This window comes from Taeniopygia guttata, chromosome 4 (assembly GCF_048771995.1).
Source record: "Taeniopygia guttata chromosome 4, bTaeGut7.mat, whole genome shotgun sequence".
NCBI classification, from domain to species: Eukaryota; Metazoa; Chordata; class Aves; order Passeriformes; family Estrildidae; genus Taeniopygia; species Taeniopygia guttata.
In genome coordinates this window covers 31,805,436-31,824,233 of record NC_133028.1, presented here as the reverse complement: position 1 = coordinate 31,824,233, position 18,798 = coordinate 31,805,436, and the positions used below count along the sequence as shown (strand labels likewise).

Below are 18,798 nucleotides of genomic sequence, written 5' to 3'. Positions count from 1 at the left end.
CAGGCATAAAATATGGGAACTAGTGACAGGGGTGGAAGAATCTGGTTTTCATTTTGCCTTTGGATGTGGGTTGGTCAACCCAGTGGAGGGAAGGCTCCAGGATGACCTTACTGCATTCATTTAATACCTGAGGAGTTCTAAAAATGTTTAAGAGGGACTTTTTACAAGGGAATGTAGTGATAGGACAAAGGAAAATGGCTGCAAGCAGAAAGAGGATAAATTTAGATTAGATAATAGGAAGAAATTCCCTACTGTACAGAGAAATTGTGGATGTGCCATCCCTGGAAGTGTTCAAGGCCAGGTTGGATGGGCTTTGAGCAATGTAGTCTGGTGGAAGCTGTCCAGGCCTGTGGCAGGGGGTGTTGAAACTAGATGGTCTCTAAGGTCCCTTCCAACCTAAAACATTCTGTCAGTCTGTGCTTTCACCCAGCAGCATTTCAGCAAGCAGAAACTACCAAACATAAGGCTGAGCTCCTGTTGTGCTGCTGGAGACTCAGTAAAGCTGGATCCTTCTTCTGATGCTTGTCCCATCTTCCATAGATCTCAGGAGACAATTTTATCATAATAGTGAATTCATTCTTATATAGAACCCACCCTGGGAAAGGTTAACCAAGAATTATGGACTCTTGGCTTTAAATGTCAAGCCTGAAGAGCAGAGAGATCAAAGCCCACTTGGGGTTTTTTATTGGCTTCCTGAGGTCTTAATAACAGGCAGGCTGAAAGAAGAAAGCAATACCTGCGGGGTCACCAGTCTTATCAGCAGTCTGGGCAATGGGACACATGTCAGGTGGGGAAGCCACAGTCTCCTGAGTGCATGTCCAGGCTCAGGACCTTCTGCAGCCACAGCACCCCCATCACCTAAAGGTCATCCTGCATCCAGAAAGTTCACAGCCTCAGCTGAGGCGAGGTGGGGGTATGCTGGGCACAGGGAGCCAGCTGAGGATGAGGAGGCAAAGAAGAGTGAAAAGGCTCATCAGGAAAAGCACTCTATGCAGAGAAGGTTCCTCCTGCCTTCAACCAGCCTTTTTGCATTGCATCATGCAGGAGAGGTATGAACTGTGCATTTGAGGAAGTAACTTTTAGCTGAATGGAATAAAAAGGAACACAAAATGTTCTGTGTTCAGAAATAGAAAGAGGAAATGCTTGCATCTGTTAAGAAGGATCTTGCAAATTTAAATCACCCTGTTAGTGTTTACTATTAATCATGTTTTTATGCAGATGTTGGTAAATTGCACAGTGATGGCTCTTTCCACTACTCTTTGTAAAGGTCTTGTGGTTAAATAAATAGAACCAACAATGTTTAATGGTCATGAAATACTGTGGTTGGTACATCAGATACTCTCAAACCACTTGGACAATATTACTACTGCTTTATGCATATTCTGGAAAACCTGTTACTGGACATTCTTCAGTAATGAGTAATGAGACAGATTTACATGGTATTTTTCTGTATACAAATTGAAACCAGGAGGACCTATTAGATCATCTAGGTTGGTCTTCTAACACTCCATCCTATGGAATTTTATCAGGTAAGTCCCTGTAAAACTCATCATGTTCAACTAAACAGAAATATTCTGGTCTTGTGCTCAGCAGCAAAGGCAGAGCATCATTGCCAGTCCTTTGACAGTGGCGGCAGCACTGTGAGCTATGTAACCTGATGCCAAATCTTGCCTGCAAACACTAAGCAAAAGCACTTTTGGAAAATGACTACTGAGCATCTTGTTTTCTTTTGAGACACTTTAATTATGCAACTGTCTTTGTGACAGAACATCTTGGTCTCTAGGAAGAAAAGAACTTTGCTTCATTTGTTAGGAGAAGACAGGTCCTAATTTTTTTGTTTGTGATTATGCAGGAAAATCTGAACTTCAGAATTTGATTTGAAGATATAAAATTAAAATTAATAGCTTACAAGGTTTGGTTCTCTCTTTTTCCACTAATTGACTGTCATGATGCAGGCAAAGCAAGCTATTGCACCAGTCTTGTTTGAAGACCATCACCACAGAAAGAGCAGAAACCTATTTTGTGGAAGTGCTGTGGATTTTTGAATTAAATGTAACAGGACTATCTGTGGTATGACAGGTATCTGCAGAGGGACATGCTCCATAGTTGGAAGTATTCGCTGTGTAAGCCTAGGGCAGCAAAGACAACCCTTTTTGCCTCAAAATCAGCCAATTCTTGCTTACTCTGATATGCAATAAGACAGTGTGGCTTTCTTGGGAAGCGGCAATACGATGCTCTCACATACTTTGGGATGCAAGACCCAGGATGCAATAAACACACAAGCTGACAGCAAACAACCAGTGACAGCTGTGAAAGCGTTGCTTCATTCAGCAGGCCTTTGGATTTTATTGTGCATGCTCATTAAGGAGCTTTGGAAATTATTGTGCTATCTGCAGTGACACCCGGTGGTGATGAAGCAGTAGTTTACCTCTGATCGCGGTCCCTCAGAAAGCCCGAGTTCTGTGACTGTTCTGCTGTCTGCAATCAAAAGCAGGAGGAAATACACAGCCGAAAGTTTGTTTTTCCTGATAATGAGTACCACTCCTTATAGAATATGAGGTGACAAGTCTTAATTTAGCTGTTATTATTCATACTGCTAGTACTTCTAATCACTAGATGTGATTGCATATGCATACTGCCTGGCTTTAACAAAAACTAACTAATATTATAGTTAAAAATGTGAATTGCATGTGATTGTATATAATCCAGTCAATGTATAGTAAAGCAGTTTAAAATTTAGGGAGAAACCATATAAACTTTCAAGAGCAATGCATCAGGCATAAAAGGAGACCCAGTACATGTAAATACCCACATCATCATAGAAGCAAAGAATGATTTGTGTTGGAAGGGACCTTTAAAGGCCATCTAATCCACTGCTTCTGCAGCAAGCAGGGGTACCTTCCACTAGACCAGGTTGCTCAGATCCTGTCCAACCCAACCTTCAGCATTTCCAGGGATGGGGCATTCACTGGGCAACCTGTTCCTGTGTTTCACCACCCTCATAATAAAATAACTTCTTCAAATTTAGTTTGAATCTACCCTCTTTTAGTTTAAAACCATACTCCCTTGTCCTATTGCAACAAGCCCTGCTAAAACCCCTTTAGATACTTACATGCTGCCCCTAAGGTCTCCCTGGAGCCATTTCTTCCCTAGACTGAGCAACCTCAAATTTGTATTTTAAGTAAATTCTACGGGTTTTCTTATGGAGCAGACTACTAAAAGTGTGGATTTTGTTCTCAAGGAAAGACTGTTTCCATGGGGCTTACCATCATTAGTGTCTGATTACCTTTTTTTGTTTTAACAGACTCTTTAATACTTGAAATGGGTACTCTCAGAGACTGTTATAAGAAGAAGGCAGACTGACTGCATTCAAAATAAGGGTTTGCTTAGCTAGAAGGGAATATCTGACCTGCTGTAAACCAGACAGCATGAGTTGACTCCCCAGTTTCAGCCTCCTTCCATTGTTTAACATTATAAGTTTTTATTTTAAAAAAATGGTGCTGGTTTTATTGGTTTGGTTTTTTGTTTTCTAGAAAACAGTAAAAATAGTTAGGTATCTCATATGCCTTATTTTTTTAACTTCCTAATTGATTTTTTGAAAAATTTGTGCTTCTGCTGGCTTTTCAAGTCAGCAAAATACTAACATCAGACTTCTTCAAAGTCCTCTAGACATGATTTAGCTGGACTTAATGATCCAGGTAGTCACAGACCTTCAGGTGAAAACAGTTGTTTGCTTTCCAGCTCAGCTTGAAACTGCAGCCACACTTGGCATGAAAGATCTCTCTCATGGAAGTGATGAACTGTTCCCACCTGGTAGTATACTCACTTTCATGGAAGTGTTTTCACCCAGCCTTTCACCTGACTTGGCTTGGCAAGGAGATGGTGAGTTAGTGAGCTCACGGATAATTAGGAAAATGTGATCCAGTAAAAAGGTTGAATTTGAGTAGGAGGCAGTGAGATGAAAGATTATTACAAGCAGAGTGTTTAGGAAAGACATGAAAAAAATAGGAGAGACAAGTAAGACATGACAAAAAAGGATGTTATCACCTCTCCTCTTCCTTCTTCAACAGGTTCTGTCTCTACAGGCAAGTCCTACAGACTGAAACACCATCCCTCAGAAATATCTAGATGCCTCCTCGGCATTGTGAAGGAATCTACTGACTTGGAGTAAAATGTGGCTCCAAGTGGCTGAAGACTTGATGGGAGTACCTCATTTCCTAAGCCCTACCTCTAATAAATGATTGGTACTTTGAATATAGAAATTCAACAGAAAATAAACTTCCTTGCTTTCCAACCAGTCCTCAGAGATCAGAGGGGCTGGATGGGACTAGGTTTAATTTCTGATTATAACCAATTCAGCACTGTAAGTCTGGCTGTGTTCAGTAAGATCTCAGATGCACAATGTGGGCTACATTCTAAGCCTGGTCTCATTAATGACCACGTTAACAAATAGTGCAGTTTACTGGTGCAACAGGCAAGCTAACAGATTCTTGTCAGATTGTCAGAGATAAATTCACTAGACTTACATAATTGGAGAGTACAACACTAAGCACAAGTACTTCCAGGCATACTCTGGTGCAGGTGGAAATCTTACCAGAGATGTCCCTGCTTTAGGGAGGAGACAGGATCAAGCCCATCACCTTGTCTCCATGCTGGTCACATTCTCATCCTCTGTCATGGAAGATTTCAAATACATTTTGGAGAAGTGAGACTGTAGTCAAGTATCCTATTACTGTCATCTTGAACTGTGGGGTGGTGCAGCCACTTTATATACAGAAGAGGGATATGGAGAGAGTTACAGAAACTCCAAAGACTGTGGGTCATGCCCAGGGTAGAACATGTAGTATCACCCTCACAGAATCACAGTGATTCTGTATCTCAAGGCTGCAGGCATCATTTCTCCAACTGGCTACTCATTGTAGCCTAGCTTTGGTTTTCTTTTGCTCTATTTGAAGGACTATTAGAAAAGCTGTACAGTAATTTTCCTTTAAAGGAAAGGGGAATTAAGACCTGAACTTATTAAATCTAAGAGAAGAGCAAACTCTGTGCCAGGAGTTTTTCATAGCAAAATAACTAAGAACTCAAGGAACACCCCTATACTCCTTTACTCTGAAGCAGATAAAGAGAAGTCTGGTCAATCATTTACAACATGTAACCTTGCAAATGCTTGTTGTAATTCACAACCTACAAGAAGAAGAGGCCTATTTAATTTTTCAACAGGAGCATGAGCAAGAATCTGCCCAGAAGTGAAATTTCAAGGAGTTAAAATAGAGCTACCCTTTCCCACAGAACATTTCTAAAAGAGAGAGCCAGTGTTGCTCCTATCCAGCAGGCAATCATCAGGGAACTCACCTACAATGTTAAAAATTGCCTCCTCTGCATCCCCTTTGAACCTGCATTTCCCATGGCTCAGTCACTACTCTACTACCTGGCCATACATGGTGTATAGCCAGGTAGTAGGGTAGTGAGTGGCATATACAATGGCATACAATGCTTTAAAGTAGATTCTTTTCAGTTTCAGGTGGTAAAGCTGATGGGGGAGAAAGGACAATAGTAATTTGAGGAAAAAATTATAGAATTAAAGTTAAAATTAATCTGCAAAAGCTACCAGAGCCTAAGCAAATAACACACACAGAAAAGCATGATACAATCCAGTAAACAGTATTTAATTTTAAAAAAACAAGTACAAAATACTTTGTGCATTTTGTGGAAGTGAACATCAATTTGCCTACACTGTTTTTGCTACACAGTTTTAAAAGAGTTGCAAGTCTTGTTTTACAAGCACCTATAATAATTTAATATTCTGTCTTCCAACGATCTTAAAAAGACTGTTGCAAGTTGAAATATCAGCAAAAATGTTTTGCAATTTTGTAAAAGTCTGTCTCACAAAATTCAGAGTCAAGAGATATAAATTTACTATTTGTTAACACATGAAATTAGCATTATGAAGTGAAATTTCTCCAGTACCACAAATCTAGGTTTTCACACAGATTTCTTGTGCCACGCACAGAGCCAACCCATTCTTATTTAAGGCTAAAGAGAGGAAATCAGACTGTTAAGAATGCAGACTTCCTTTTGCACTGGTTCTTATAGCCCTAAATATGCCCCAACAGCTCTGCCCTTAGGGAGCTGCAGAAAAAGACATTTTGGAAGACTGGTTGGTCCCTTGGGCACTCAGCTTCAAGGTCAGAATACAAAATTTCTTTTGAAACAGCCACCATGTTGATATAATTGTTTTGTCTAATATTCCATGTACAAAGTTAGTAAACTATCACAAATTATCAGGAAAAATTGACTGTACTCTAAACATGCTTCATAATTGTATGCAAAAATATGAAATGGCCGTTTTCCACAGTTTATGCCCAAAAGTGTAAAAATAGTTTAGGTTCATTTATAACCTAAACTTAAAGAACTTGAATTAAGAAGAAATGTATGACAACACTACTATCATATTACCATCAATGACATTCTGAATCTTCTTTGTAAGATATAAAACCAAACTATTTACAAGAACTGTTTCTTTTCTCTGCCCCTTCAGCAAAGTGAAATGTAGCACCAAATATCTCCAATAAACGATCTGATTTTTCTTCGGTCTCCCCTTCCCAATTTTTTGCAATACTCAGAGCACTACTTTCAAATCTGCTTCAGCTACTCAGCTTTTTTGCATTTCTACACAAACATACAATGTTTTACCTCTAACAACAGACATATATCTAACTTTGAGACACTTCATTGTGCCACAAACAGTAGTGAACAGTTATTCAGATTTAAAAGTGGTATTTTGAACTAATATTGCATATAAAATGCAGATAAAAATGCAGAAAAAATATTTTAGGAAGGGAAATAAAATTCTTTGGTGAGCATAGAGACAATACATGGAATCTGCTTCTTTGCATTAAAATCCTGTCGAGTTGAGCAGGACTCATACTCTGCCACTCTGCGATTGACACGCGTTAAAATCTGCATGAGTTCAAGTTTCCTTGCATGTTCCTTCAGCATTTTACACAGTGACTGAATAAACCACGAGCCTTCAGCTGAATTCCTCCAGGAGTAATAGCCTGTGGAAGAGAGCAATGTCAAAGTGATCAAATGGAGCAGACTTTGATACAGGACAGGTCAGCAATTAGGAAAACAATGCATTGTTTCCAATAGCAATCAATGTTTTAAAGTAACAACTCAAAACCATGAACCAACAACATGCAGATTATATAATCTCCACAAATTCAAATTCAAAATTTTTTATCTTTTATAATCTAAGAAAACCTTAAGAGGAAGAAAATCAAATGTCAGGAAAATTATCTTCTGCTGCAGGAATCTTAGTCATCAATCACTTACTAATTTTCATGGGGTACACAAATACAAAGAAGAGGTGACAGTATAGATGGAAAATGGTTTATTGTGTCATTAGTTTCACAAATATGTGCAGAATTAAATACTGAACCTACTTCTGCTAAGTGGAAATAAGACATATGAAGGGCTCTGCCATTATCAATTTTGCTTACTAAAATAATATGCTGGTACTTATCATCCAGTACTGCGTATCTGATTGTTTTGTTCTCTCAGAATAATATCCTTTCCTCTTGCTGTAAATTATTTGCACAACTCAAATTAACTGAATTTCCAGCAGATGAACATTTGAGGGTTTGCTAGTGAGAAGGATATATTCAGGGTTTGGTAGGGGTTTTGTAGGAACTGAGAATACCAACTACTTCCATAAGAAATCAAGTCAAATTTTAAACAAAGTGATTGAGTGAAGTGAATACTTATTTCCATGAAAAAATGTATTGGGTCTGGCTGAGCAGGAGTTCATAACACCCAGTGCTTTGGCTACTGCTGAGCAGTGCTGCCTCTCTCAGAAGGAGCTGGGACAGGGCAAGATGCTGTGAGGGGACACAGCTAGGGCAGCTGATGCAAACTGACCAAAGGGACATTCCATACAAGTGACAGCACCCCTGACTGGGTCCAGCTCCAGGTTGTAATTTATAGCATGAGTACAGGCTGACAAGGATGCAGTCCCTCACCTGGAGCTGTAGAATAGGCATACAGGAAGTCTGCCTCTACAGGTATTTTCTGACACATTGTTTCTTCTGATCCACTGTCTGTCTCAATACCGGAATCTAATTCTGTCCCTCTACAAGCCTATTTGGTAGAAAGAAGAATGGAAAATAATATTAAAATAGAAAAGGCAGTGATCATGATAAAAACATTGATATTTTGTGTTTTTAAAATTATAATATAATGATTAAAAAACTGCAAAAATAACAAGAATTTATGTGTCATATTTCCATTCAACAGACTCAAAAAAAATAGTAACATTTGTTTAAATCAATTACACAATTTGGGTAAGACAGATATTAATTCAAAATTGCATTCAGAAACTTATTAAAATATTACCTAAGATTTTATTTAATACATAGAATTAATGCAGCATCAGTTGTTATAAATACAGCCTACCTAACAGGGAAAATTGTGCCACTTTCGATCTGAAGAGAATATTACTCTGAAAATAATTACATTCAAATCTATTTTAGATTACCTATTAGGATTAACTTTTTGCACTAATAATTAGTGGAAAATGGTATTTTTTTTAAACTATCTGATGGTCATTGTTCAGCCGTACATCACCTGAATGAAAAAGAGCTTGGGTTTTCCTGCTAAACTTCTGCACCTGTCACCTCGGAAAAGGCTCGTTAGTGCTTTCAGTTCAAGAGGCCCATCTGTACCATAGATCAATCCTTCGTCACCGTGGCTTAGCAACACGCAAACAAAACTGCTTCGCTTGCTGTGATCTTCTTCAGAAACTTCAAAGAAAAAAGAAAATTATCTTAACTTCCTGTACTCTCTAAAAATTTGGAACATTTGATCCTTCCCAGGTTACAGAAATCTTTCAGAACTAATTTGCATGTTTAGAAACCTCCAAAGAGTTTTCACTTCGGAACACAAGAAGCCTGCCTACTTTACTTCAGGAGGTTGGGCACAGGAAACCCCAAATTAAGGGCTAACCCTACCCATTGCAAGACATAGCCACAGAGCTAGGCCAGTAATACTGTAAGGAGCCAAAAAGGGTATTTCCACAGTGTCTCAAAGTCGGAATGATACACCTCATTCATGCAATAATGGTCAGTCTCATGATCTGGGATTGGGCTGATGGAATACCCTGGGTTTTGGGAAAGAATGGATGACTTGTTCAAATTTATGAAAAATACAAACAAGGTTAGAAGAAAGGATCCAAAAGAAATGATGAGTGGTAATTCAAAAAGATGCAAGAGTTTGTAGATGAAAAATAGTAACAGTCCCTAAATCTGAAGTCTTACTGTTTTGTGCTTAACAAAATACTAAATTTCTGTTCTGGAAGCAATTGTTTCAGCTTTACTCAAGTAATGTACATTCAGGCATTTCTACAATTTATGGACAAGCACTGCATTTAGAAGAGTCACATTTTCAGCTATTGTCAATAGACCAGCTGCAACAATACTAATGAATTAACCATGTCTGGGAACATTTTCTGGCATAAATATTAACTGGTACTAAAGACCTACATCTATGTTAGTTAGCAAACACTTTCATTAAAAAAAACACCAAACAAACAATCCCAAACAACAAAACCCAAACAAAACCAAACACAAAAACCAAGACCAGGATTGCTGCAGGCTAACTGCTGTTGGGAATAACCACTGGAACACTTTTACTGTTTTAAGTATGACCTGGAACAGTCTGGAAGAGCACTGGTGGGCATGAGGCCCAGCCATGGCAGAGAACCTTCCAACACTTAACTAGAATGGCCTGTGTTTCAGGGCTACTGATACCTCCAGGCACCATTTAGTGTACAGGTCTAGATGTAGCCAAGTCCAAAGAAAGCAGGACTGACACAGTAATACAAAGCTTTCACTTGAAAGAAGGGTGTTTTGTTTCACAAGTTAAACAAAACTTGAGTTGTTTATCCAAAAGAAAATTCGGTCTACACACCTGCACTTCTGGTCCCTCAGTCAGAACCTCTCTTTGGGACACACCACTAAGCATTAAGCACAGAACCCCTCTACCCAATCAAGCAGTTTTCTTTCCAACTCACAGAGCTTCAGTGATCCCAGGGTCAGAATATAAATCAGTCTGCATTTAAGTTTCAGCCTTTTTTCCATCCTTCTTTAGAAGATGAGAAAGGATATGGAGACAACAGTCATGGCATAAAAGACAGAGAGACAGCTAAGATGAATAAACATAGAGACTATGAAGTACATGTCATCCTTAGCAATAAATCACCACAAGGTGTTAAATATCATCTAAAGGAACCAGAAAGAAGAGATGTGAGGGCTAGAGATGTATTTGGAAACAGTGGTTGACTTAATGCACACACACAACATATAATAACTTACCATTTTTCAATAGATTAAAAATGCCCTCACATGAAAGATCATTGTTGATCTTTATTTTATATCCCAACTTCATAAAAACTTCTCTGACACTTGCAGCATCTGCATCTGTACCTGAACGGGGCGACATCCCTGTACACAAGAGAAATGTGTTATTTTTTTATATTATATAGATGGCATGGTCTGATTGAGCCAAATTATTTTTCTTGTTTATAGCTGTACCAGTCTGAAATATTCCATTATTCCAGATTCACTGTTGCAGAGACAACATTGCATTGTTACATGGGCACACCATCTCCACCCTCTGTACCTGTATTGCAGATTTATCTGCATCTTATTTTTATATCTATTTATCTATTTAAGGACATAAGAAGAATTTCATTTGCTAAATAGAAATCATGACTAAAAGATAAGACAGACTTTTACTGCTGATCAGTTTCCTCCTCATTACTGCTACACCCTAATGTGTTCCCTCTATGCATATTTGGAAGAATGGACTGAAGTGAATCACACCCATTACTTAATTTTAGAGTGCAACCAAAACTGGTCTGCATATTTAACTTTGAAGAGTAACACACAGCACGAATGTATCTAAATAAAGGAAAAAGGTCAAAAACTTGTGAGTGGTACCTGTATATCTATGGAAGTTCTTATTGTTTATAATTATACATTCCCCCATCTCTGGATAATCCATTCTGTAACTGTAGTCTGGCAGAATTCCAGAGTCCATAGACTTGCTAGCAGGTAGGTTCTTTCTGTATAGAAACCAGACAAAATTTAGGCGTTAATTTCTGATCTCTTTTTACAAAATAATGACAACAACAGACCATTTCAGCAAGCCCAATGAGTTGTATTTGTAATAATCTTCTGTGAAACTTGCAAAAAACTGGAAATGAAAAGAATCAAGAACTGTGTTTAAAATTGTAATGCCTCTGCACAGAACTATTATGAAAACTATGAAAACCTGGTTTAAGGATGCCAATTACTGTCAACAAAAAATCAGTTTAACTCTTTTTCTATAATCTTTTGAAATCTATGTACCTGGAGGAAAGGTTAGCTCTGAGAAAGCAAATCTTTTCTCAATTCTAAACAGAAGTTATTACCATTGAATTTTCACAAGAAAACATTCAAAACCTAAAAAGATATGGCAGATATGTGCTCCTTTTCTGCTTAAGCAATAGCCACCAGCATGGTGGCTACATCTGGATGAAGCTGGACTTTGGGGAGACTGCTAACACAATAGCTAAGAGCTGTAAGTCTTTTTCAACATCTAAGGGCTAGCTGAGCATGCACCATCCCAAAATATGGCTCATATGCAAGTATGTAAGTCACTTGTCTTACTCCAGATACAGCAGGCTGCACACCAGGATCTCCCCTCGAGCAGGGATGCCTCTCTCAGTTACTCCTTGAGGCTGAGAGATCCCTTGCCACAACAGCTTCTTGCTAAGTAATTGATAGCATGCTAAACTTTAAAATCTTAGCTCAGTGATATTAAGGATTGATTCTGCACATATAATCCCTTAGACATAAACTGCTGACCAGACTTAAATTGAAGACTTAAACCAAATGTATCTCACTTACCCTTTAAAACCTGGAATAGATTTTGCATCTGCCAGATCTTTCCCCAGATGTGCTCCATCTCCTATGTCTGTCATTATTGCTTTCAATTATCAGCTTGAAAATGCAAGAAAAGAGAAGTATTATGACAGTTCCCAGAACTACTTTAGTCTAGAATATTAGTAGGAAAAAAAAAAAAAAGCTGTCTGAGTAATCTCTACACATATTTTATATTTGAAAGAAGAACATTAATTATTGCTTTCTAAAAGGACCCCAGGAAAATGTCTGCAGATCACTATGACCAAATCATTCAAAAGACCTACAAAAAGCAAGGTAAGAGAGAAACAAATAAAAAATAATCTTTAAAATATTCCAATGTCCCCACATGCACTAGAAATGAAGAACCAAAATCAATACAAGTTATTAAATATGTGCAAAGACTAACATAGATTAGAAATTAGGTCACAGTAGTTTGAGAAATGAGTAATTTCTCTGCATTCCATTTAAAATGAAACATCACTGCATCCCATTCTAACTGGTTGTATATGAAGGCAATTGCAATAGTAGTGAAATAAAACCACAACAATAGAACTTAAATCAGTTGATGAAATGAACTCTATGCTGTGGGCTATTTACTTTTATGAGAACAGAGGCCAATAAATTATAATGGATACCAAATCAGAAATAATTTTAAAAGCATTAAACCTGCTCCTTAGTTACTTTGTATATATTCATGTAACATACTACCAAAAGTTACCTTAAACTCAAGTTTCTGAAAACTATTCAGAAAATTATGCATCATAAATTTAAACCACCAGACAGGACAAAGTAATAAATGCTTAGAAGTGCTAATAAATGCTTAGAAGTGCTGGGACCTCAAGAAGGTGAAACAAGGCACAACAAGGAAAGAATTTTGCAAAAACTTACTTTAGCAGATATATTTATGGTAAATAAGAAGGTGTAAGTAACCAGACCAAGTAGCAAGATTTGCTGGCCAGATATGATGATGATTCTTATTTAAGGCTCAAGTTCTTTGGGGCAAACTATATTTGCCACCTTACATCATGATATTATTATTATCATATTAAGCCTCAGCTTTACTCATCTCTACTCTTGTTAGTACAACACAAACACCCATTTTTGTGGCAACAATTACTGATGCATCAGAAGCACTAATTTGGTTATGTATAACCTTCTTTCTTAACTTCTTTCCAGGAAGACATTTACTTACATTTTTAGTGGCTTCAAAAGATCTTCAATTTTACTCGGAATATTATTTCAGAGCACTGATGTAATTAAATCTTCTTCTTCACCAAATGATTCCACAACTGTATTATGTAATGCAGCAAACAGCAATTTTCCTGAAAATCAAATCACCAAAGTATTAAATAAGCTTAGTATTTTAGAAATAAAATGTCTAAAATACATTTTATCATTTTATTTTACAAATTTACTTTAAAGGCAGTATCATAAGGTAGGAACTAAATCTACAATGCTGAACTTGACTGCCTAGCATCTTGATCTGGATTCACTCATCTGAACATCAAAGTCTAATTCATTAAAAGTACCTTGTGGGAAAAAAAGGCAAGCAACTTCCAAGGACAATTCAAATACCTCTGACTGTGGCATGACAGTGATCCAACCCTATGCCCTAGGGAGCAGGGAACATTAGCACTGCCAGCAAAGTCTAGTCTACAGTGACAACTGGTGTGTGCACCCAGCCCTAACTGAAGAGCAGAGCTTCTGATCCCCAGCAATTGGAAAGAACAACTTTCATTGACAAGGAAGTTCTGCTCCAGCACAGCCCAGCTTCAAGAGTTTCTATGACTTTTCAACCATCCCTACTACAATATCTTTGGGTTTGGTTCTCAGCTTTCCCGAGCTCTCAGCCTGAGCAAAATTTGTAGGAAAACATCCAAGCAGACTGACCTACTATTCTGATGCCACTCATACTCTCCTTTCTCTTGGAGAAGAACTAGGTGCACGAGCAGAACCCAAACCCTTCAGTGTGGCTGGGATTAATAAGAGAGACAGGGAAATGGTTAACTTCCTTCATCTGTTCTTTGTGTCTCAGTAGTAATAAACAGCCACACCATATAAAAAAGCACAGCATCATGTGTCAACTCTATTATCAAAACCAACTAGCAGGTGCACTGACAGCAATGTAGCCATGTCAGCACAGAAATCAACTTTTGCTAAACGCCAAGTGTTCATCCCAGCTGCATGGCCCTGTGAAGTTCTGCAGTGCCTGTGCTCCAAGTCCATGAAGGAGAGAGTGTAAACTAGTAAATATGTGCCTCCATAAGCTGTGGCCAGCTCCTGTTTATCAGGTGAGCCACTTGAAGAAAGACTCAGCAGAAGCACAGGGAAAGCTAACGCTCTCTGGCTAACAGATGAACGCTTGGAATCTTGAGGGAGCTTATTAGGCTCTCCCAGGTTCACATCAGGTGCGCTCCAACCAAACTGCTGAACAGCAGCAGCCTTAACTAAGCAAACTGCAGACCCCTTCGAGCACTGAATGCTGCTTACAACGTAAATGTTAAGGCAGGATGCAAACACTAAGAGAGGTCTTCAACATTTAAGTGACCTTAAAATAAGACTTATCTCCTTGACCCTTTAGCAACCTGCTAAACACGGTGCTAACTGCTGTTCTTGATCCAGCACCAAAGAAATTTCATTTCCAATGAAATTGGAAGAAGTAGCTAGCAAAACCTACAATTCCAATAAACTATATTAGTTTCTTTTTGAAAAATTTAAATCACAACTTGCAATACTGTATCATAAAAATACTTCTTACTAAGGCCTCTGCAAGCCCAGTTCAGAGCCTACAGTTACAGCTCTTCAATGAAGTGTTAGAGCTTCCTGCACTCTACTTCATCACAACTGAAGCTTGTCTCAGAGACTTTACAGAAGCTATAGGGATTATCTAGAAAAACTGGTTATAACACGTTAAGTATTTGAAATGCGCATGGTTTCTCTTCAGAACAGAATCTGTAACTCACTTTTAATATCCATCAATTCCTGAGCACCCTCAGGCACCAGGTCACCTGCACTTCTTTAAAGAACAAAAGACACGCACAAAGAGATAGCTCTTCTGTTGCTAGGCACTCAAATGCGTGTTTGAATCAGCAGGGCATTTTGTGCTCTGAAGCAGGGTCACAGCAATGCTCTCTGGAGGATGCTGCTGATTCTAACAGGCCAGTAAGAATCGCCTCATCTTGCTTTAGGTAATGCAGTGATGCCATGCATTTCCCTGTGGAGGATGATCTCATCCTGGTGGGGGGAGGTGTGGGGGGAAGAAATCATTGTAGTGCTTTAAAAATTTATTACAAATTTTTATTCTGCTCTTTGATATTTTCTCTGAAAGCTTAGGTAAAATGAGGTTTCAACTGTAAGGGAATATAAACAAGTTCTTAAAAAGAGCAACAGCATTTTTATAATCTAGCAAAATATATTCTGTAGATTTTAGGAAGGTTATTTTATAATAGTGAATCTGAAAAAAATACAATTAAAAAAAAACATGATACAGAGACAGCAAACATAAAGGTGATGCTACAATGATCTTTACATATACTAAGTAATAAGAAATAAAGTGGCTCAAAAAGGTTCAAAGCTATGTTCTGCAAGCTACCAAGAAATGACCAATTCATCTCTGTACAGCAATAAGAGCAAAAAGATTTTTTCCCTACATAAATGCAGTTATGTAGGATTTACTTATTCTACCTGGACTTAATGAAAATAAATTCACATCATCATGTGTTACCACATGGTTACTTATGGTGGCCATAAGAACCACCAGGTTTTTCTTTTTAAAGCAATATTTATTTGAAATGAGAACAAACAACAGAAATGTGATAAAAATAGATAGTGATAAAAATACCAAAGCTTCTGAGATGGGAGAAAGCAAATAACTAAACTGTCTTTAGTTACCAACTGGATCCTGAAATATGCAAACCACAGGAACCAACACATGTTCAGAATATAGCTGTTGCTACAAAGCAATGAGTAAAGAGTTTTAGCACTGCTAAAACATGCTCAAAACAGACATCAGCAATGTAAAACATCTTCTTAAAGATAGGAAAAGGGCAGTTTTCTACATCACATGAATGCAAGAGAAAATGTCAAGCATTTAAAGAAGGTATTTTTTGTAGACGAACATATACATGACATATCATGATACTAATGCAGACATGCAAATTAAGAATCTTCCCCTCTAGAATGTATAACGCTAAACAACAATTATCTGACTAATAAGAGAAGGAAGATACAGAAGCAGACTATATGAAAAAACTAAAAACATCTGAAATACAGCATTACATTTTCTGTGAGACACTGTCCCCCTACTAAATACTGCTACCACAGATGGAAGCAGGCCCATACAGAGACAGCTTTTCCCATTGCTTCTGGTCTGGATGTAATTGCTGGAAAATCCTGACACTGGGCCAGCATTCTGATCTTCCACAACAAACAGACTTTTAGGTACTCAGCATGAAGCTGTAAAATCAACTGAAATTACTCCAAGTGTAGAAGGGACCTTGGAGTTATTAATTTACCTGTAGCTATTAATCACATCACCACTGTTATAAGCAACAGCCATAGCAGCTCCTTAACATGAAGGGCACGGTGTGCTAGTTTGAAACCTACCCCATGGCAAGCAGATACCTGAAGGACAGAACTCTGAGTTACAGGGTAAAAGACAGACGATAGATGGCCAGCCCTATCCTTCAGCCCAGCAGGGAACAGACAGGACACAACACACGTCGGGCAGGGCGTGTTGCCTGCTACCAAAAGTTAGCCACAGTGCCTGCCAGGACCCCAGGCGTGCTTTTCGTCAGTACAGACGAGGTTTAACACGCTTTGTTTCGGAAGATACTAACACAGCTTCTGACCCCGTGTTTCCGGTTAATGGTCCGCCGAGTGGTCACCAGAGAGCAGCTCAGAATTACAGAGCCTTTTTTCCCCCTTCTCTTCGCTCTCTGTTTCTACAGCGTCCCCACAAAGACAGGCTGAAAGGGAACAAACTCGCTACCTTAAGCTTCTGGAAAGCTAACACCTGAGGCCCGGGCTCTGCCACCGGCAGGGGAAGCGGCGGGCGCTGGCATTGGTACGGGGGGCGCTGGGATTGGCACGGCGGGGGCTGGGATGGCACGGCGGGGGATGGGATGGCACGGGGGGGGCTGGCATTGGCACGGCGGGCGCTGGGATTGGCACGGCGGGCGCTGGGATTGGCACGGCGGGCGCTGGGATTGGCACGGCGGGCACTGGGATTGGCACGGCGGGGGCTGGGATGGCACGGCGGGGGCTCTCTCCCGCCTGGCCCGAGGGCAAGGCCGGGGCTCACCCGCCCCCAGCACCGCCCGACCGCCGGGCCCGCGGCGCCGGGAGCCCCACGGGCAGACGGGGGAGCGGAACGCTCAGCCGGGCCCGCCCCGGCGAAACGCGGCTCCCCTCCTGCTCCCCACTGCCGACTTCCTCCGGGAGTAGTGTTAGCGGCCACGCGGACCTGGAGAGCCACAGCTTGGTCCACCCCCCACCCCCGGCTTTGTTCGCCGCCGCCCCGCCCGCATCCCGGCACCGCCGCATCCCGGCTCCACTGCCGCATCCCGGCACCACTGCCGCATCCCGGCACCACTGCCCCTCACTGGCTTCACTCACCGGCTGCTCGCTGCGCTCCAACCTGCGTTTTCCCGAGCGCTGCCCCGAGCGGAGAAAGCCCCGCCGCCGCCGCCCGGCCCGCCGGCGCCCCGCTAGCCCCGCCCCGCGCAGGGCGGGCGGCGCGCAGCGGCGGCGGCGGGAGCGGCGCGGGCCGTGAGTCGGGGCCGGCGGGAGCGGCGCGGGCCGTGAGTCGGGGCCGGCGGGAGCGGCGCGGGCTCTGCCGGCGGGCCCGGCTGTGCGGGCTCTGCCGGCGGGAGGGAGACGTGCGAGGCCGGGCTGAGGAGGCACGGGGTGGCTGCTCTGCTCTGCTCTGTTCTCCTCTCCCGGCAGAGCTCGCTGGGCCGGGCCCCATGGCGGAACACTGAGCCACCGCGCTCTGAGCACTGAGCCGGGTACGGCTGTCCTGGCTGCTCTCGGGTGTGAACGGCGCGCTGTTGCTTGAGTTCCTCTGCCTGCTGAAACAAATGTGCCATTCTAGTATATTACACTGTGTTGGTGCGGCCTCTCATGAAATGCTGTGTGCAGTTTTGGGCACTCTGAGGATGGTGAAGGGCATTTCCTCGTTGGGAAGCCATATGAGGAGCAGTTGAGATCACTTGGTCTGTTCAGCCTGGAGAAGGAGAAGCTATGGGGAGACCTCATTGCAGTCTTCAACATCCTTGTGAGGAGAAGAGGAGGGGCAGGCGCTGATCTCTGTGGTGACCAGTGACAGGACCCAAGGGAACAGCCTGAAGCTGTGTCAGAGGAGGTTGAGGTTGGGTATTAGGAAAAGGTTCATCACCCACAGGGTGGCTGGGCACTGGAACAGGCTCCCAGGGAAGAGGTCACAGCACCAAGTCTGACAGAGTTCAAGGAGCATTTGGACAACATTCTCAGGTACATGGTGTGACTGTTGGAGGTGGCAACTCAGGCTGTTCTGTGATTATGATAGAATGGTGGTTTGTAAAGGAAATGGCCATCTAGAGGAATCTGTGGGGACAATTACTAAATGAGCAGCCCCCCTCTTAACCTCAGTGAGCGAGATCCCCATGGATGAGCTGGTCTGTACCATGGCAGGACCTTCCCTTGGACAGGGTTTTCACCCACCTGCATGGTGGCTGTCCCTGGCTGCCCACAGACCTGCCTCACACAACAGCACTCTGTCGCTGAGGCCTGATTTTGGCTTAATCATCAACTTTCAGGTCAGTTAGTTTCATATTTGTACATCGACCTTCAGTAG

General features: G+C 41.1%; 2 protein-coding genes across 11 annotated transcripts in view; one reads left to right on the top strand and one right to left on the bottom strand.

Moving 5' to 3' along the window:
- Positions 1-5,645: 5,645 nt before the first annotated feature.
- CASP3 (caspase 3) lies at positions 5,646-17,732 on the bottom strand. The gene is made up of 8 exons (XM_030271265.4): positions 17,580-17,732; positions 13,156-13,285; positions 11,949-12,041; positions 10,998-11,122; positions 10,371-10,499; positions 8,626-8,801; positions 8,022-8,139; positions 5,646-7,058 (listed from the first exon to the last, which is right to left on the bottom strand). The coding sequence occupies exons 3-8, from the start codon at positions 12,020-12,022 to the stop codon at positions 6,832-6,834; spliced, it is 849 nt and encodes a 282-aa protein (XP_030127125.4). The 5' UTR covers positions 12,023-12,041; positions 13,156-13,285; positions 17,580-17,732; the 3' UTR covers positions 5,646-6,831.
- PRIMPOL (primase and DNA directed polymerase) overlaps positions 17,676-18,798 on the top strand; it is a 16,016-nt gene continuing 14,893 nt past the window's right edge. For 2 of the 10 annotated variants that reach the window (XM_072928331.1, XM_072928328.1), the window contains exon 1: positions 17,783-17,971. The gene's annotated coding sequence lies outside the window, so the exon portion shown is untranslated. The other 8 variants (XM_072928332.1, XM_030271255.4, XM_072928336.1 and 5 more) reach the window with 6 other exon arrangements.